We start from the raw sequence: 20,915 nt of genomic DNA, 5'->3' as shown, positions 1-20,915 counted from the left end.
TCAACTCTGTAAGAATAATGCTTGTACTATTAAGCAGTGAATCATTTATCTATTCATGTACATAATGTAATATTTTTCATCATATACACTTTCTTTTTTAAGATGACAATCTTCCTAATATGTCCTTTTTTCTTCTTAATTGGTTTTATCTGTAAATTTATAATTTTTTTAATATTTTCTTAGTGAACCTAAAAGGATTGAGTACTTTTGTATTATGTAATAATACGTCATCTTTAACAGTTAATGGATCATTTGGGTTCTGCTGCCTTTTTACTTGAGATGAGAGTTCATCCTCTATTTTAAAAATACTCCTCTATTAGGTTTTTGAGTCTTTTTACTTAAATATTTTGATATCTTACTCACTTTTACTACGTGAATTAAAACTCATTGAATGTTAGATTTATAAATAATTTTTGGTTATATATCAATGATCTTATTATTCTTACTTATGGGACTTTGGACACTATTAAATTCAAATAATTTACTTTTATTAATCTTATTCATTTTTATCTTAAACTTTAACACTATCCATTCTACTTATTTTAATCTTACTCATTTTTACCTTAAACCCTAACACTGACTCTTTTTATGTATATATGAATGTTACTTTTTTTTACTTCATACCCTAACATTAATTCATTCTTCCTATTCATTTATTGTACTCATTTCTATCCTTAAAATCAAATCTAACTTGGTACAATCATTTATAAATAATACAATCATTTTTGAATTTTAATCCTCAATAAACACAATAAAAATAAATCAGAGAAAAGTACAGAATAAAACAGGAGTGGAGACATTACAGTTTAACATATTGATAATCAACTAAAAATTCATCACAAAAATGTTAATATTTAATAAGAACCAAAATTAATCTAAGAATCAAAATTAATCTAAGAACCAAGAGAATCAAAATACATTTCTCAACTTGATCGAATTATCATTGATTTACACCTAAATATCCCTCATTTATTAGTAATATTCTATGTAATCTCTATTTAAATAGTTGTTATTTATTGTTAAACAAGTATATCTTTCAATAATTATTTTGGAATGGTTTATTATATAATCTAATTTTGTTTTTAACTCCTTTTCAATTAGTTGACGCCCAATTTTTAATTATTACTTTAATAATGATTTTGACATAAATAATTATTCAAGGCTCGAAATTTAGTTACATATGTTCAAAGCAAAAGATAAAGTTAAAGATTTTAAATTTGTGAAATTGATTCAAAAATGTCAAAATGTAAAGTTGAACTAAATATAATATTAGTGTGTATCAATGTCAAAAATACTTTAAGCATGAATTTAAGTCAAAGATATTTAAAGTGTAAAGTCAAGCTAAGAATGTTTAAGGAGTAAGATTGAGTTAGAGATATTTTAGGTTTGGAGTTAAGCAAATGATGTTTTAAGCATGGAATTAAATTAGGAGTCAAACCAAAGATGTCTCACAAGTTGGTAGACACAAGTTGAATTGGATATTATTATGTTATTTTTTTAAATAAAGAAAATAAAAATACAAGCAAAAATTAAATTTGTAACATAACAAAATGAATTGGTTAAATAATTTTTATTCAATGTATGATTAAGTCTTATGAAATTAATTAGCCACATTTAATATGATAATATAAACATAAGATAGATGAAATTAATTAGCCACATTGTGACCTTGCTTATTAAACCTAAAATCTACAAGTTTACCTTATTTTTTCCTTAATATGTCTGCTTATTTTTAATTTTTTTTTGGAAGTCTCGCATTGACTAGAGATAAGACTAATTTATGGTTATCCTAGCGATATTTGTTGGACATATTATTCCACCCGTTATTAGGCCGTTATCGAATTATCCATTAATATCTAGTCTCACACTCGATATGTCGGTTTTGTAGAATTGAATTAGACCTAAAACCCACTTTTATTTCACTTATTCTTTCACCTTAATAAATTCGTACCAAAGCAACTACAAGATGTATTTTTATCTCTATGGTACTAGTCAATATAACATCAACCATATATGGGAATTGAGATTTACATGTACATATATGAATGTATATGACTTGAATTAAATACTTTTCTTTCCCACATAATTTTAAATAAGATCTCCCACTAAATAAGTATAATTAAAATAAATTAAATGAGAATTATTTAATAGGACAACTTTATCAGACAAATAGTTTTCATAAAATTCGTGTGAATAACCTGACACAGACACAACAAATTCATAACAGGTAAAAATAAATATATACTATGAACATCGAAAAGACATGGAGCAACTACAGGAATTCGTTAATGTTTTATTCTGGAAAAATAAAGTGCAATGTAATTAAGCTAAGAGCTTTTTTTTTTTTTTTTTGTCAAGCTATCTTATTTTAATGAATTATAATTTTACATATTTCAAAAATAAAACTTTCTGTATTACGTTTTAAAACTCAATTTCATTTTGTGAAATCTAACGTCTATTTTGTGAAATCTAACACCTGTTCTTATATATTACACAATTTGACTGTTACATATAAGTCTAAAATATGAATATAATTTATGTACATTAAATAAAACTTCATTCTATGTCATTCTTATAGAAGATACTAAAAATTAAGTTTATTTTATTTATAACAATTATCATATTACGAGCATCATGATTAGATACCCATAGTTCCTATTAATTATTTCTTTTGCTCCTTTTTAAATGTTCTTCACCCAATTTTTAATTAGGTTATATACATATGTATATATTAATGATGTAGAAACGAAAACAATAATAAATTTTATTTAAGTCAATAAAAATTATTGCATTTCCCTTTTTTTTAAAGAAAATCTTAAACAACAATAAAAAGAAAAACTCGAATAGTAATATATATATACTATTTTATACAATGAAAAGCTAGCAACAATTGTAAAATTTGCATATAATTTAAAAAAAAATCATTCCACTCTTAAATATCTCATCCTAAGAAAAACAAAATAAAATCAATTTCACAATCTAGTAGTTAGTCAACACGTGACAACTTGAATTATTTATTAATTTTAATGAACAAATTGGAGAATCTAACTAATCACTTCTAGTAGTTATATTTTTTTTGTTTACCAAACTTAATGTCGATACATTATTTAAAGAAACTGAGTTAAATATAATTATATATAACTTAACCCAACTACTTAAGATAACATTTTATTTAAAAAAAAAACAAAAACAAATTAAAGATAAAACTAAATAGTGTAAATCATCAAAACGTAACGAGATATTTTACTACAGGATCCATTGTACTTTAAATTGAATTGTGTCCATTATCAAAACTTTGTCATATTTTTTGATAAAATGTGTTTTGGATTTTTGTTGAAATAGTTAAAGTTCAATTTTATTTTATTCTTCAGTTAAAAAATAATGCATTTTAAAGTTTGAGAGATTAAAAATGGACTTTTTAAATATTAAATTTAAACCCTTAAAATTTGTAAAGGGGAAAAACTTATTTTACCTATTTTCTTATGAAGAATCATCGGCGAAAGATAAAAAAGCACATGCAAGTCATATAGAAGTTTGAAGTGGCCATGAATTTTAGGTAAGATTCTTGTTGTTGATCAGCTACATCTGAGACTCTTTCTCTCTCTGTTTTCTTTCACCTTCCATTCCTCGGGCACTGGGTCAGGCATCGGAAACACAGGCAAAACTTGTTGCCACTGCACCCAATTTCATCGTTGTTTCGGTGATCCAACATTTTCACCATTCTCTTCATTCTACATCCGGAAAATATCCTCACTAAGGTTTATGCTTTTCTTTCATTATGTCTTCCAAATCTGTTTTTTTCTTTTTGGTGTACATTTTCCTTTCGGGTATGTTCATTTTCTTGAATTTTGTATTTAAAAAACAAACTTTAGGTATTTCCGCCTCTTCATATTTTCGGTCACAATTCTTCGTATCCTATTGATTTATGTGTTTTTGTGGTTATGACAGGGTTTCTCTAGGGATTGATCTAATCTCAGGCACTAGTTACCTAATCTTTGTGTTTCTCATCACTGAAAGCTTATATATTTTGTATGGTTTTGAAAGATTTCGTGCTTCGGGATTTAGTGTTGAGCTTTATTATTAAATGAATGACATGGCTTGGACTGCCCTCAAAGGTTCTCCCAGAGCATTTTCTCATCCGAGGCCGCTTTCTTGGATTGTAGTTATAGTAGGAGCACTGGCTGTTTTCTTATTTTGTGCTTCCTGGGTTCTTGTATCATCTCCAATTGGTTCCAGGGTTCAGGGTTATTTTTATAGTGTAAGTAGTTCAGAAAAGTTAGATTTACCTGTTTCTCCATTGAATGAATATTCTATTGATGATGGTCACTGGAATACGAGTTTAGATCATGTTAATGATAAACCGCCGTCTGAGAATCTGCAATCTTCCTCAATTTCCAATGAGGTGTCTAATGATAGTAAGATAGATCAAACTAATACTAAAGCAAACTCGCAAGTAGATTTGGGTCAGTCTACTCCAATGAACCTTCCCATGAACAAGGAAGTGAACAAAGATCCAGCAGTTTCTAGTTCAGAAGAGCCAGTGACTACTGTTGGCGACATTGCGGATGTATCCAACAGTACCCTACCTTCTCAAGAAAGTGCAGATGTAGCCAATAGTGGCTTGCCTGCTCAAGAAAGTGCAGATGCATCCAATAGTGGCTTGCCTGCTCAAGAAAGTGGAGATGTAGCCAATAGTGGCTTGCCTTCTCAAGAAAGTGGAGATGTATCCAATAGTGGCTTGCCTGCTCAAGAAAGTGTAGATGTAGCCAATAGTGGCTTGCCTGCTCAAGAAAATTCACAAATTGATTCGAATTCAAGTAAAACTATGCCATTGGCAGGTTCCAATTCTTCCAATGAAACAAGTAATATTAGAATGGAAGAACCTGCTTCTATGGCTTTGATCAATCAGTCTACTGTTGTAAGTACCGCATCAAATGAGACCTCTCCGTCTTCTGATGATTCCACATCAACTGCTGTTCCAGCTTCCGTAGAGAAGCCAGAGAGCACATCCTCTGCTGGTAAGCTGGTTTGGTAACTTCAGGTTTCACTTGTAATCCTTTCACCTACACTAGCTTGTTGTGCATGAGTCATTGTGTATTACCCTTCCTTTTATTTTGGTCTTTGTGTGAATTTTCAGTAGGGTTAATTAAGAGTGAAGATTGTTTTCCATTTTTCACGATTCATAACTTTGGATGATCATTGATTCCTATCTAGGAAACTTTTATTTGTATTTTACCTGTATGTTTTGTTTAAGAGACTTCTGATTTTATATTGTTAATTATGAAATGAATTTTGTATAGGCTTTATCATTTTTGTGAATTTAACTGCATATAGATAGTATAAATTATGCAGACTGTATGACAAATCTTACAATTGCAACTATTTGCAATAGCAACTATCTTGCTATATGCTATCTTACAATAGCACTTTTGATTTCAGCCACTGTCTGTGTCTTTTTAAGATTTAAAACAGTTTTTACGCCTAAATATTGTTGTTTAAGAATATTTATCTCAGTAAAATTTTGATTTGTACCTAATTTTATGATGTAGTTTGTTGTGTAAAATAATAAGTGTGATGTTATTTATCTTTAATTTCTTTATTTATTATTTTTCAGTATTTATATATGCAGTTTAAATCATGTATCTTTTATTTAATATTTAAAGTATCAGCCATCCCACTTCCCATTTTAGAGTTGGTTGCTATGTACTGCTATCCAGGATTCATAAATATGATGGGGAGCATAAAACTGATTATGTTGTGGGTTGGAATTTTGCCACTGTGCCTTGAGTAAGTTAGTGTTGTCTAAATGATCAAATTATAATATATAAGTGAGTATAAATCTTATTTTGCAAGTCGGTTTTTTTAGAGTTGAGTTAATTTTAAATTCATTTTCTAAGATAATATCAATGTCTATTCAAGTAAGGTTTGTTGGACATATTCTGTTAACCACTAGTGGTACTTTACCACACCACCCACAAATATTTGTCAACACATACAAACAAAAATAGAATCCGAACCATTGATCTTGCTCTTGTGTTTTTTGAAGTAAAGAGATTTCATCTGTGTTGCTTCATATTTTTGAATGTTCTCAAAATATGTTAATTGTTGGTAGTTGGATCTTGTTACTAAAATTCCTCATATATATATATATATATATATATATATATATATATATATATATATATATATATATATAGGGATAACCTTTTTTCTCAATTATATCGTTTGGAATTACTGTGTCTCGTGAATTTTTTAATTGTTGTTCAATGTTCTGATTTGCAGGTTGTGATCTGTACCATGGACATTGGATACATGATCCGTTGGGACCATTGTACACAAACAATTCATGCCCTGTATTGACACAGATGCAGAATTGTCAGGGTAATGGGAGGCCTGACAAGGATTATGAAAATTGGCGATGGAAGCCCTCTCAGTGTGACCTCCCACGGTTTGATCCGAAAAAATTTTTGGAGCTGATGAGAGGGAAGACCTTGGCTTTCATTGGAGATTCAGTAGCCCGAAACCAGATGGAATCAATGTTGTGTATTCTGTGGCAGGTTATTTTTTTATTCCTTGTTGATCTAATTTGTGTGGAAAATAAAATGATTCCAAGATGATATGTATTTTCAGTGTTTTGCTAACTTGTCATTGTTAATATCTTCTTATGGCTGCTTCATATTATTTATTACAATCTTTTAGATACATGTTACTGTAATGGCCAAGATCCACCTCTTTGTATTTCAATTCAATGTACACTGCATATAATATGTTCTTTTGTTCTGCTTGTGAGATCCAAGTATTCCATCATATGACTATCTATCATTGTTTATACATAGTATAACTAGAGCCTAGTTCAATCCTTTTCCGCCGGGTGGACTCATTGTTCATTACTGCCTATTTTGTTTTTTCCAAAAAATGTGTTTCTTTCCTATTTTTGATGTCCTCTTATCGTTTTGTCTTCTTTTACTGCTGTTTTACCCCATTTCCACCATATCTCCGTCTGTTGCCATTAGCACTCCAGCCGACAACCCCACCATTTACCGCAAATCATAGATAATCTAATGGCAATAACTCTTTCAAGGGAAGGACTTCATGATAATTCTTTTAAGAAACATATGGGGTAGCTTTAAAGAAATTTGTATCCTGAATTATTGACATAAGCATGATAATTCTTTAAAGAAACAGATTGGGATTGTATCATCAACATGTGAGCATAGTTTGGAATTCATATTTGTTTTGTTTAGGGTCACCTGAAGAAATAAATTGTCTTATTGATTTGGTTGCTTATCAAATCATACAAGCTTAGATTTTAAACTTTCAAGAAAACCTCTCGTCACTTTTCAAATACATCCTTTTAGCATCTTGATGCTACACCTGATTACTTTTATTTGAGACATCTATCTGTGATATTTATCCTTGATAAAAATGTTTAGAAGGTAAGACAGCTCCAAGTGGATGGAGTATATTTGTCTGAATATTTATTGTTTATAAAATTTCATGAGATGTTCCCCCAGTCCTCGGTTTCATCCTGACTTTGTTTTCAATTTTTATGCCTTCCATAGTCTTTCCCATCCAAATAATATTAAAATTAAAAGAAAAAGACACCTTGTTGAACTAGTTCAAGGATTGTCATCGTGTGGCCTTGGTGCTGCACCTGCACCATGCCATGTTCATGATAAAAAATGGTTTGTTTGCTGTCAGTTTCATGCATTTGACTATAAATATACATATAGACATACGTCGGTTTCTGGATATCGGATTATGTGAGTAATGACGGTGAGAAGCTTAACTAAAATTATGTACTTTCAGGTAGAGACACCGAAGAATCGGGGAAATCATAATATGCAACGTTATTATTTTAGGTCCACTTCTTTGATGATTGTCAGGATATGGTCCTCGTGGCTTGTCAAACTAACAACCGAACCATTTGATTATGCTCCAGCCGGTGTAGATAAGCTCCATCTTGATGCCCCAGATGAGAAGTTGATGGAACACATCCCAAACTTTGATGTGGTGGTTCTTTCTTCTGGTCATTGGTTTGCCAAGAAGTCTGTGTACATTTTGAACAATGAGATAGTGGGAGGACAGTTGTGGTGGCCAGACAACTCTCGGGAGATGAAAGTTGACAGTGTTAAAGCTTATGGTATATCTGTTGAAACAATTCTAACGGCTATTGCTACAATTCCAAATTACAAAGGGCTTACAATTGTGCGTTCCTACTCACCTGACCATTATGAGGGTGGGGCATGGAACACTGGTGGATCATGTACAGGGAAGGTTAAGCCTCTAGCACCTGGTGAAGGGGTGGAAAACTTGCACACAAACATAATGCATGAGCAACAGGTGACAGGTTTTAAACGTGCTTTGGAAAAGTCAACAGATGGATCGAAGTTGAGGCTAATGGATATCACTGAAGCCTTTCAGTTCAGGCATGATGGTCACCCTGGCCCCTACAGGAGTCCTGACCCAAATAAGATTACAAAACGTGGCCCTGATGGAAGGCCACCACCACAGGATTGCTTGCACTGGTGCATGCCAGGCCCTGTTGATACCTGGAATGAACTTGTCTTTGAAATTATTAGGAGAGAATTTGAAGGTGGAAGTGCATCATGAGATTTGTTTATTTTTTTTTACTATTAAGCTCTGTGATGTGCTTCTGCACTCGAGTCAATAGGTTGCGACTTGTGTAGAAATCTGACTGTCTTTTTGGAGGGATAAAGGTAGTTGTACCACTTGAATCTTTTCATAGAATAATATAATATATTTATTTATGATAGATAAGTTAATTTATTCTTAGATATTGGAATGAAAATTGTCTGAAGAGCTAAGAGGAAAATGGTGGATTTGCAATAACCTTTCAACATGTTGTGCTACCTTTTTAAGCTATCCAGCTTTTTGAGAATTTGGCAAAGGAAGCCAAATTGAGTTATTTCTAGGTAGTATTTCAATCTATTCTTAGTTTCTTTTCTATAAAACTAGTCTAAGATCCGTGCGAAAGTACGGCTCCTTTTCTGTTTTTTTTTTCCTTTTCTAAATTTAGATTAAAAAATTGAAATAATTATTATTATATTTAAATAAATAATTTATTTATATAATTATATTTACATGTTATATTATATTCATATATACAATATTTAAATAATGAATTTGATAATATGAGAATAATTAAATAATTAATTACCCTTATTTTTATAAAAATTTAATTAAAAATAAATAATATTATTTTAATATTGATTATTTTATGTTAAAGTAATGAAATATAAAAAATACAGCTAATAATGCCAATATTAATAATAATGGTGGATTGTACTGATAATAATACTATTAATAACAATAATACTAATAATAATAAATAAGATTAAAAATAGTATTTATATATGAATTTGTTTATTTTAAATTATAAAATTGACATTGATTAGTAATGTGTAATAAAACATGTGATTGAAATTTACAATTAAATTTTTTAGTTATATATTATATTAAAATAAAATGAGGTAAAAATAAATACAACATAAAATTAATGTTAAATATTTTTAATAGAATCACATGTAGATATAAAGGGTTTAAAAGAAAGAAAAATATTAAAAAAGTAATGATGTATGGAATCATAGAAAAAAGAAGTTAGATCTAAAATATTCTAAACAAAAATAAGCTAGTGTGAAATGTAAAATGGAAACATAATGTGAAATGTAATTCTTATTAAAATAAGTTAGAGTAACATGAAATTGGGGTTAAAACTTTTAAACAAAAGTACTTGCAGATATTATTATCAACGTAGACATTAAGTTTTTAAAATTGAGGTTTGTTTTTTTCTTTTGAAATGTTAATATTAGGATTAAAAAATAAAATTTTGATATGAATTTTTTGGTTTTAATTATAAAAATACTATAATAATTAATAAGATATGTAATAAAACCATAATTACATATTAAAATTTATAATTAGAGTTTTGACTTATATATTATATTAGAATAAAATGTGAATGCACAAATAGCTGTTATGGAAGTCTTGCGACCACCCCACCTACCATCAAACATTTTTTTTATTATACATATACATGCAAAAACCCGTGAATTCCAATTTGAACCCGTCGTTTTTCAACATTCATTTTTCTTATGTTGTCATTTTATGCAAAGTTTTTAAAAAGGGAAATAGTATTAGAATAAAATAATAGGCATAAAACTCAGGATGCAAAAACTTCAATTGTTGAATTTTATGCTACAAACTAATTTTCTTTCTTTAGAAAATTCATCTCACGGATCATTTCTTTCATTCTAATTTCTCTCAATTCAACATTCAGCATAAATCTTTCAGAAATCACACCATTAAGTAGTTGAATGGCTGGAGATAAATTTTCACTATTAAAAGTTAAATAAAGTTTCTTATTATAAGTGACTGAAGTATTGGGTGAAGTTTAGATTTGGACAAGATACATTTTATACTTCATTGTTTACTTTATCTTTATTTATGTTTGTTCTGCTACAAAGGTGATAAACTTAAGATAATAGTAATTTTAAGGGAAACCAAAATTCTTCTTTAGTAAATTGATTATTTTTGTTTTAAGCTCAATATTGTTATAATGTGAAATTGGTATCTCTGGATGAATTTCTTTTTTTTATTTTATAGCTTAATTAAGTTGTATATATATGAATCTAAGTTGAAATTGATATATGAGTGTAATTTTGGTGTGTTTTTGTTAAATTCTTGCTCAACAAATTCTCTCTTAAGCAAGAGTAATAATGTAATTTAATCTAATTTTTATCAAATTCTCACTCGAGCAAGTAAATTCTCGCTCAAAGGAGTAAATACTTATTCAAAAGAGTAAATTCTTATTCAAATGAGCAAATTCTCGCTCAAACAAGACAATTCTTACTTAAGTGACAATATTCTCGCTCAAGCGACATACTATTTTCAGTCTTGAGTTATCTCATGAAAATTAGGATTCTTGCTTTATTAATCCTTGAATCGAACTAAAACTTTGACAATTGATCCTAGACACATGATTCTTTATTTTAATGTTTGGATCTTTGATTGGAGAAGTATAGTAAGAGTAGTTTTTCGTGTAATTTCCCTTAGTGTTGGTTTCTGAAAACTTTGACCTTTGTTGCTTGTTTGGTGCATAACATTTTTCATAGTTAAATAGTTAAGTTGATTCTTTTTGCATTGTATTCTCAATTCGATTATCTTCTATTTGAATATAAGAATATAACTTTTGAAGTTTTATGGTGAAAGATATTTTTATCATTTTTATGTATTTAATAAAAAATAAATGAGGTAGTACAAATGTTTGTATTCAATTAAATCGTACGTGATTAGTTTGGATGTAAGTCAAATGTATTATATTGATTATTGAATAAGAAAACAAGTAGAATATGATCTTAAGTTTGTGATTTAGTTCTGAACTTTGAAGTTGTATTTTCTTAAGGAAAAATTATTGTATGTAGAACCATAGTGATGTGATTCCCTTTTGCATAAGGACTGATTTAGGATCTTTAGGGGTTAGAACTTTGTAGGGAATTTGGAAAATTGGTGACAAGGTTGACAATATTTTAGAAACCTTGATATCTAGAGCTATAGAACTCTGATTAGGGTGATTCCAAAGCGAGTTGAAAATTCACATTTTGAACTTCAATTTAGGCTTTAAAATCACTTAATTTGAACATGTAGAATGAAAGTTATGACTATAAGATAAACCTGAAAAAGAAAATATGAAAGGTGGAAGGAAATAATTACTCTTTCCAAGGGAGGCAACACGCAAAGGATGAGAAATTCCTCTGATACAACCAAGGGTTCTTGAATCACTCAATAACTTAGGAGAATCACTCTCACTAAGATAAAAGAGTTAAAACTCTAATATTTCTGCATAAAACTTCACTTACTTTAGCCATCTGAATTACAAAAGGGTTAATGGCTGATTCTAATTGAAATATGAAGTTACTTAAAAGCATTCAACTTTGCATCCTTTTGGTCTCCCAAAGGCTTATGACTAAGTGACCAATGGGCTTTTATTACAACTTGAAATGAAACCATATTGAAGTCTATTAATTAATTAACCCAAAACATAATTTGGTCAACTAATTTTACAAATTTGCGTCATTGTTTAAACAAACTAATTACTTAAAAATTACAACAAAGTGACATGAGAAAGTTCTTGAGGGATTTGAATTTACCCTACCATTTAATGTGGATTAGGTATAATCCATAGATAATTTGGTTACGGCTTCTGGTTGTAGAAGTAATTGTAATGTGGATCAAATAAAGTCCGCATATATTTTTATTATGACTTCTAGGTGTAGAAGAAATTTATAAATGGTAAGTGCACGATCTCTTAGTATTAGTTTATACACCGGTTCTATGAAGGTTATGTCAATTATTAATTGGAATATGAATGAATTTGTGTTTATGGTTGTGTTTATGATTATTTGGGATAATATTGAGTTTGTGTTTATGGTTGTATTTATGACTATTTGAAATATGAATGAGTTTGTGTCTATGATTATTTGACATATAAATGAGTCTGTGTCTATGATTATTTGGAATATGAATGAAATTATAAGAAATCTTAAAGTTTAGATGTTTTATTGTATGAATTGTAAAAGTTATGTAACTATGTTGTGAAGTCCTAAATGACTAATTGATTATGTTTTATTAAGTTTATAGTTTGTGTAGTACAGTAGTCAATCCTAATATTTATTTTACGAACTTATGAAAAAGAAGTATAATTGTGAATTTTTTGTTAATTCACTCTTACATGTTGTGAATATGGTTTTCATATGTAAAAATGATATACATATATCAATATATATACATATACGAGATATACGAGAGTAGATGTTGATCTGGATACACCAAAATGAAGAGTTTTAGTTGGCTTTGAAAAAGAAAATTGTGTATTTAAATTTAATTGAGATAAAACTTATTTCAAAATTATGTATACTTTGATTTAAAATTTTGGATAGTTTTTTCACTTTTGAATTATTTAAATAAATAAAAAAAAAAGTTCCAGTTTCCATTTTTCATGAATGGTGAATCAAAATTGTAAAAATAAATATTTTTAAAATTCACAAATTTTATTAAACAAATTAATAGCGCCTTGAAAAGGTTATATGTTAAATTAAAACATAAATATATCGTGAAATATGAGCGGTACAAAATAAAAAATAATATGAATACTAATAATAGTAATAATAATATATAACAAATAATAATAATTATTATTATAATTATACTAATAATAAAATAATACAACAATAATAAAAAGTAAGAAATACAACTAAACTTTGAAAATAAATTTTACATACACTTTAAATCATCTAATTCAATATGTTATTTTATATTTTCTCTAAAAACGCAAGAAATATATATCATTATCATCATCTTATTTTATATTATTATCATCTTGAGTGTGTAAAAATAACCAATTAAGTAGTAAACAATTGGCGCTGCTAGCCTATTCTGTTTCTTTATTTATTTTTTCTTACCAACTAACGGTTAAAAAAAAAAAATTGGGACTTACAATAAAACTTGGATCATACAATGTGCTAAAATTAAAATATCTATCTCACAAAGTAATAATAATAATAATGATAATAATAATAATAATAATAATAATAATAAATACATGAATTTGTGTAATATTGACTCAAAAGAATAAATTTTAGCTTCCTACGCAAACTAAAGTATTCAATTCAATGTAAGAATTTTTCCAATATTTACAACATAAACACAGCTTTTCATGAATCAATGATAACTGGAAAATCATAAAATTTCACCAGAAACAAAAATAGAACAAATGAACTGTCCTAAAGCAACAATACTGGTTAAGGAGACAGAATATGTTTATTTATCTTTCACAGAGAAACTGCTAACTAATGTCAAAGTTTTATATATTCCAAGACTATATATAGATAAGAAAAGAAGCACTATTATTATTATATATAATTCCAACGTACACAAATTCATAAGAAGACATTACTTAGCTCGTTAAAACAAACAAAATTATATTTAAACTTGTATCTAAAACCAACAAATGTATTTGAAAATCTATGTATAGTGTTTCTTATCTTATTTGATCTTATCTGATAGTTATAATATAGATTATTAAGATATAATTGCGATGAATTATATCTCATGATGGACCGTTGACGCAATAATGGAAACGATAATGATCCATCATTAATATGATTAAGGCCCATTAATCGTTTTGGATCGTTCGGCTAGTAATCGTAACCGTTCGGCCCAAACAGCATATCATACATATAAGATATCAATTAGAGATAAAAAAAAATAAAAATCTGACACCTTAAAATTAAATAACATTAAAAACCAAAAAACAGAAACAGTAAGACATGTACATTTAAAAAGAAAAACACAAATGTCATTGTATAAAACAAAAACCATAATAAAAAAAGATAATAAAATAACTTAAAAACATGTCTATTTACCATTTATTTCACTAAATTCAATCTCAATCATATAACTATTTTTTGGAATACATCTCAAAAAAAGTTACCAAATTCTATCAACTCATAAAGCATGCAGTGAGTACAACAAACATATATATTCGATGAGAGGTGATGAGGTAAAAGTTAACTTGTTTAAAGAAAATGAGCACTTTTTAATTAAGAAATTATTAACTTTTAGAAACTAATCTTAGGAGTTTTTTTTTTTTTTTTTTTTTTTTTTTTTTTTTTTTTGTGTATCTTATATTCGAGGTTCGAGATATAAAAGTATTTACCCAACGGTTTTAAAATTTAATTATATATTTATGCGTATTAAAAGTATGACATCACCAAAAAGATTTTTTTTAACTTTAATTTCTTATTTTTTAAATATAAGTTTCAAATTAAAATTAAATATGAGTCGGACATTATTTATTATTGGTAAATGGTGAACATATAAAAAATATATTGTTTGTTTTTAATTAACCTTTATTTTAAAGATTGTAATATGCCTAAGGAAAATCACCTGTTATTTTTATTGTCAGTCAATAAAACAATATTTGTTTGGTGCGAGAAATATCACTATTTAACATAAACAAGTCAAACGTTGATACTATTTAGTTTAGTTATCAACCAAATTAAATAGAATTCCAATTTAAAAGAAAGGTAACTCTCCTCACTAAAAAAAAATTAACAACTAATCGGTAATAAAAAAAAATAAAAATAAAAGAATCCCAATTCTACCCTTTAAGTTGGTAGTATTCCTTAATGACTTTCTCTCTCTTCTGAATTTGAAATTCAAATGCCTTTTTCTTTATAATTTCCCATTTCATCGTATTTTTTAACTTTCAATTTTATTTATATAAAAAAAGAAACAAATTTTGATTATTTTTATATTAGTTTTTTCAAAGACAGATAGGGAGAAGAAGAAGGGCAACAATTAATTCAAATCAAAATCAAATCCACAGCGAGCGCTTTCGAAAACGGTCCCTTTCTTCAGAACGGCTATATTTCTCTCTCTCTCTCTCTACAATTCAAACTTCAAACTCTTTCTCACGAAAACCCATTTTCATTCTCTGAGAGAAAATCAACTCATTCCTGTTCCAGCAGCGACGACGGAAAATCTAAACACGAGGAAATTCATAGATCCCTTCTGTTGTTCAGGTCAGTTATCGCATAAGTGAATATTCTCGCTCGCTCTTCACATTCTGATGAAATGCACCAAGTCAAATTCGGAATTCGAAATTGAAACCCCTTTCTAAATCTAGATGCGTGGAAATTCAGTTTGTGTTGTTGACTGATCTGTTTCTTGCTTCTTGAACATGCACGAGTTTATGATTCGTTTCTCGCTGTTTTGAATTTTGAATTGCATAGCTGCTTCCACTTTCTTCTAGCTGAGATCGATGTGGCGCTTATCTGAGTCGGATTAGTACGATATATTTTTGTGTTCTTCTCTCCTTTTCAAATTTGAGTTCTGATTGAATTCCGGGTTCGCTTAAGTTTTTTGTTTCCCAGTAGTGTTTAGTTGTTTCTATTTTTTAAATTTAAGAATGGATTGAGAAAATAATGTGCTACTTTAGCACGGGTAGATATTTCACTCATATAGTGTTTCTCTTGCTGAGTCCTTGAGATAAAGGTGTGGATTTTAGGTTTTTGTGGACTATATTTCTATATTAGTAATTCACTGTTCAGCAACGAAGAATTGTTTGATGGTTTCACTCACAAATATAGTGGAGTCATAACATGATGGGGACGGCTTCGTTTTTCGCATTGCCGCTTTAACTTCGAAATTTGCTTTTGGAAGTCAATCAAAATTAAAAATCTTTCTGTCAAAAAGTGTTTTTTTTTTCTTTTTTGTTTCTATAAATATCTAGTTAATTTAGACAGAGTTGTTTTGCCATTGATCTTTCTGAATTTTAATGGGAATGTGTCTGGCAGATACAAGTGCCCAAAATGTCTAAACCTCAAAATGATCCCCTTCTGCAATCGGAAACAACTTGTGGAACACTTCTCTATGAGCTTCAGGTACGTATTAAGTTTTGATGCGATCGTCCTTCTAATTATCCCTTTCCTCGCATCTCCAGCAGTTGGGTTGGAGAATATTCTGTATGGTATTGAAAATTTGTCATTGTTTGCCTCATCTCTCTTTTAGATAATATGGGACGAAGTTGGGGAGTCTGAAACTGACAGAGATAGAATGTTGTTTGAGCTTGAACAAGAGTGCCTAGAAGTATACAGAAGGAAGGTAGATCTGGCAAATCGATCTAGGGCTCAATTAAGGCAGGCAATCGCTGATTGTGAGGCAGAACTTGCCGCTATTTGTTCATCAATGGGAGAGAGACCAGTGCATATTCGTCAGGTTAGATATTTTAAGAATTGCTATAATTTGTTTGCTGTTGGTTTTAATACTCGAATTGTATTAAAAAAAACTGCATCCCTAAGTGGATGACCACCCTATAGCTTACAAGCTTGATTTTTTTTTTTTTTTTTTTTGTCAAGATAATTTGTTTTCGAGTTAGACTACTAATTCGTTTGTGCATTATCTCTTTCGTTTTTCTAGACTGATCAAAATGTTGGTAGCCTCAAGGAAGAGCATGCAAGAATTCTTCCGCAGTTGGAGGAGATGCAAAAAAGGAAATCTGAGCGTAGAAATCAATTCATTGAAGTCCAAGAGCAGATTCAAAGCATTTCAATTGAAATACATGGTCCTAGAGAGTATATTCCCGCTGTCATAGATGAAACTGATTTATCCGTGAGAAAACTTGAAGAATTGCATAGGCAGTTACATGCACTTCAGATTGAGAAGGTCAATTATCTGCTTATAATAAAGTTATTTTGAACTGTTTCTTTGACTCAACTCATATCATCACCTTTTCATCCTTCCTTTTGGCTATCTGTAATCGTGCTCGTATCTTATACGCATGCAGAGTAGTCGCTTAAAGCAAGTCCAGGAGTACCTGTATACATTAAATTCTCTATGTTCAGTGCTTGGTTTGGACTTCAAGCAGACAATTAATGGAATTCATCCTAGTTTATTGGAATCAGAAGGATCTAAGAGTGTAAGTAATGACACCATTCAACAATTAGCGGTTGCTATAGAAGAACTGCGGGGGGTTAAATTGCAGAGAATGGAGAAGGTAAAGATTGAGTTAGAATTTAATTGCCATTTTTATTTAGTATTTTGTGAATTTTGTTGTTTTTCCCTCTGGTTATATTTGTAATAACTTAGGGTTTCGTAGCTCCAAGACCTTGCTACTACAATGTTGGAGCTCTGGAACTTAATGGATACCCCTGTTGAAGAGCAACAGATGTTTCAGAATGTTACATGTAATATAGCCGCTTCAGAACATGAAGTAACTGAACCAAACACCTTGTCTGTGGAGTTCATCAATTTGGTGAGTTACAAGTAGCTTGAGTGTAATAGGATTATATCAATTATGGTTCAAAATTCATGGAAAAGTAATAATGTCATCCAGGTTGAGGCGGAAGTAGCTAGGTTAGAAAAGTTGAAATCAAGCAAGATGAAAGAGCTTGTATTAAAGAAGAGAACAGAGCTGGAGGAGATTTGTCGAAAGACTCATTTGATTCCAGAAATAGACAATGCAGTGGAATATGCTGTTGAAGCCATAGAATCTGGTAACTTTCTATTTTCTACCAAGTTGACTGCAATTATTTTCTCTGCGAACTTAAAAGTATGCCTCTTCCTTTTTTATGCAGGTTCTGTGGACCCTGCTTGTGTGCTTGAACAAATTGAACTTCAGGTTGCCCAAGTCAAAGAAGAAGCTTTTAGCAGAAAAGAGATACTTGAAAGGGTTGAGAAATGGTTGGCAGCATGCGATGAAGAGTCTTGGCTTGAGGAGTACAACAGGGTTAGTAATTTGTAACGTGCTTCAACATTGCCAATTTTGACCCACTTTTTAACCATAGCTACATTTGAAAATTTAACTATGTATTTTGTTTTTGTTTATCCTCCAGGATGATAATCGATACAATGCTGGGAGAGGTGCTCATCTTACTCTCAAGCGAGCTGAGAAAGCTCGTGCCTTGGTCAACAAAATTCCAGGTACACAATAATTACCATATTTGTCATGATTTTCTTATTTGTTATGTCATGGCTTAATTTATGCAACATCAAACTGAATCACGAACTAGCATAATATTATAGTGGATTACGTATTAAATTGTAGTGTTGTGAGTCAGACCAAACTTTTCATGCAGCGTCATCTAAGGTGCCAATTTGGATGTGAAGTTATTGCTTGTGAGTTCCATAAGCAATTATGGAGTAATGAGCGCTAGTTTAGTTCTTTTTTTGGTTTGATATTGTTTTCTTCAAGCTAAACTATATTGGTCTTTCAACTTCATTTCTCTGCCGAGCCATTTGATTCTGTTTGTTGGATGAAACTTCTTTTTCCTGCATCTGTGTTTGTGTATAATTTCAAAATGGCCTCTCTTTGTTGCGTGTAGCAATGGTGGATGGTCTGACTTCCAGAACTATTGCATGGGAGAAGGAAAAAGGCATTGAATTCACATATGATGGTGTAAGTGCTCTGTTTTTAGTGGTTATTTAGATATGCGCATTGCGGGCGGTGAGGAGTGAATCTAATATTAGTTTCTTTTTAGTTGGTTGTTCATGCAAATCTGCTTCAAAATGTCCTTCTATTTGTGGTTTTCAGATTCGTCTACTTTCTATGCTTGAAGAATACACTATATTACGCCAAGAGAAAGAACAAGAACGCCGTAGGCAGCGGGTAATGTCTTCTAATTGCATTCTAGATAGATTTTCATAAAACCTTTAATAGTGTCCCTAGCTCTCTTTGTTTTGAAACCGTGAGCAACATTATTTTTTTTACTTTGTATATCATTCGAGAAATAGATGTTTCATATATTTTAACAAAACTTGTTAAAATGCTAATTTTTTGTTTCAGGATTTGAAGAAACTACAGGGACAAATGATAGCGGAACAGGAGGCACTATATGGGTCAAAACCAAGCCCTTCCAAGCCCCAGAGTGTAAAAAAGGGGTCTAGGATGTCAACAGGAGGAGCAACTAGTAGGAGAGTCTCGCTTGGGGGAGCAATGCTTCAAACTCCAAAGCCTGATTTAAAAGCTACTCGTGCCATGAGAAAGACTGACAAAGGGCACCAAATTGAGCATTTAAATTACCTGGATGATGGCATTTCAGGTTTATCAGCAGGTGCTTTCATTAATCTCTACTAAGAAACATAACTGGTATCAAACTTTTATTCAACTTGTCCCTAAAAGCCAGGCTCGATATTGTCGGTCCATTTATTCCTCTGTTTTAGTAGAAAAAAGCTCCATCGGATTCAGTACACTTAGTTTTTTCCTTGTTTGATATTAAAACAGGAAGTCTGAACACATCACAGCCGGTAGATTTTCCCTTGATTTATTCCTGTCTTATACGGCACTGCTCATTCCCTTTATGTTTTGTCTTTCATACTAAGTTGCACAAACATTCTACATGATCTATATTCATTTGTAATTCATGAGCTTGTTTAGAACTAATTGTTTCTTTCCCTGTGTTTGAGCAGCTAGAAGAGGGCTGGATATTGCTGGCGTTCCTGTTAAAAAGCACTCATTTGGTGCTGGAACTCAAATCATAGAATCTCCTCTGACACGACAACCTTTTTCTCCTATCTCTTCTAACAATGTAGCTTCAAAAGCTAATGTGGCAAATGCTACAGATGAACATAAACCGGGTGAGAAGTTGCAGAGAACACTGTCGCTTAACAATGTACCATTCACTACTCCCTCCAAGACAGCTACTACTTTGGTAGATGAAGAGAATAGAACTCCAAAGACAATGCCTATTCCTTTCCCAGCTACACCATCCACAGTATCAATTCCAATGAGTATGGCTATGACTCCAGTTCCTTCATCAATTATAAAGAATATAAACTTGAATTCAACTCTCACAAACACAGCAGTTCCTTATGGAAATGACTTGGTTCAAGAGATTGATTATTCCTTTGAGGAAAAAAGGCTCGCTTATATGATGTTAGCATGATTTTTTCTTAGGTGTTTCATTTTACTTCCTGTGATGGATTTAATCACAAGTCAATTGTAATTGGCTTCCTGATTGTGGTGTACATTTGGAGAAGTGAAACAGACGTACTGATTTGAGATTTTTTTTGCGGTCTAATTGTCATTTAGTTTTCTTCATTGCAAAGATTGTTTCATCTAAGAATGGCCTTGCCGTATTTTGAGTCCAAGAAAAATACCTTAATGGAGATGGATTATTATTAACACTTTGAATTCAATATATTTCATGATGAAATATAGCATTTCCTTGCCTTATTGTAATTCTCTTGAGTGGGGAGCCTTGATTGACAAGGGGTGATATAGGTGTTTGGGAAGATGTGTCCCCTGCAAGTTAAATCGTATCATATCATTCTCTAGCTTTTTCTTTTTGTCTTGCCACTTTCTTGACTTGTATCATCAAAATTATTTATTATTG

The 20,915-nt window shown here is 30.4% G+C and overlaps 2 protein-coding genes across 2 annotated transcripts; both read left to right on the top strand.

Annotated features, from left to right (window-relative positions):
- Positions 1-3,506: 3,506 nt before the first annotated feature.
- LOC106772610 (protein YLS7) lies at positions 3,507-8,790 on the top strand. Its single transcript, XM_014659120.2, has 4 exons — positions 3,507-3,758; positions 3,949-5,018; positions 6,283-6,557; positions 7,810-8,790. Exons 2-4 carry the CDS (start codon positions 4,085-4,087, stop codon positions 8,611-8,613), a joined length of 2,013 nt encoding a protein of 670 aa, XP_014514606.1. The 5' UTR covers positions 3,507-3,758; positions 3,949-4,084; the 3' UTR covers positions 8,614-8,790.
- Positions 8,791-15,391: 6,601 nt separating this feature from the next.
- Positions 15,392-20,688, top strand: LOC106769698 (65-kDa microtubule-associated protein 3). Its single transcript, XM_014655421.2, has 13 exons — positions 15,392-15,605; positions 16,380-16,466; positions 16,594-16,800; positions 17,002-17,247; positions 17,369-17,578; positions 17,681-17,836; positions 17,918-18,077; positions 18,159-18,310; positions 18,417-18,504; positions 18,906-18,979; positions 19,115-19,189; positions 19,367-19,634; positions 19,990-20,688. Exons 2-13 carry the CDS (start codon positions 16,395-16,397, stop codon positions 20,463-20,465), a joined length of 2,184 nt encoding a protein of 727 aa, XP_014510907.1. The 5' UTR covers positions 15,392-15,605; positions 16,380-16,394; the 3' UTR covers positions 20,466-20,688.
- The last annotated feature ends 227 nt before the right edge of the window (positions 20,689-20,915 follow it).

This window comes from Vigna radiata, chromosome 8 (genome assembly GCF_000741045.1).
Source record: "Vigna radiata var. radiata cultivar VC1973A chromosome 8, Vradiata_ver6, whole genome shotgun sequence".
In the NCBI taxonomy this organism is placed as follows: domain Eukaryota; kingdom Viridiplantae; phylum Streptophyta; class Magnoliopsida; order Fabales; family Fabaceae; genus Vigna; species Vigna radiata.
The sequence above is the reverse complement of the archived record's forward strand: the minus strand, read 5'-3'. Positions and strand labels throughout refer to the sequence as shown.

Bases quoted from the DNA above. Each gene is read 5' to 3' on its own strand.
- LOC106769698 (XM_014655421.2), top strand. From the start codon at position 16,395: ATGTCTAAACCTCAAAATGATCCCCTTCTGCAATCGGAAACAACTTGT. The intron at 17,837-17,917 runs GTGAGTTACAAG...AATGTCATCCAG, and splicing joins CTGTGGAGTTCATCAATTTG to GTTGAGGCGGAAGTAGCTAG. The intron at 18,078-18,158 runs GTAACTTTCTAT...TTTTTTATGCAG, and splicing joins TGTTGAAGCCATAGAATCTG to GTTCTGTGGACCCTGCTTGT.
- LOC106772610 (XM_014659120.2), top strand. From the start codon at position 4,085: ATGAATGACATGGCTTGGACTGCCCTCAAAGGTTCTCCCAGAGCATTT. The intron at 5,019-6,282 runs GTAAGCTGGTTT...TCTGATTTGCAG, and splicing joins AGAGAGCACATCCTCTGCTG to GTTGTGATCTGTACCATGGA. The intron at 6,558-7,809 runs GTTATTTTTTTA...ATGTACTTTCAG, and splicing joins TGTTGTGTATTCTGTGGCAG to GTAGAGACACCGAAGAATCG.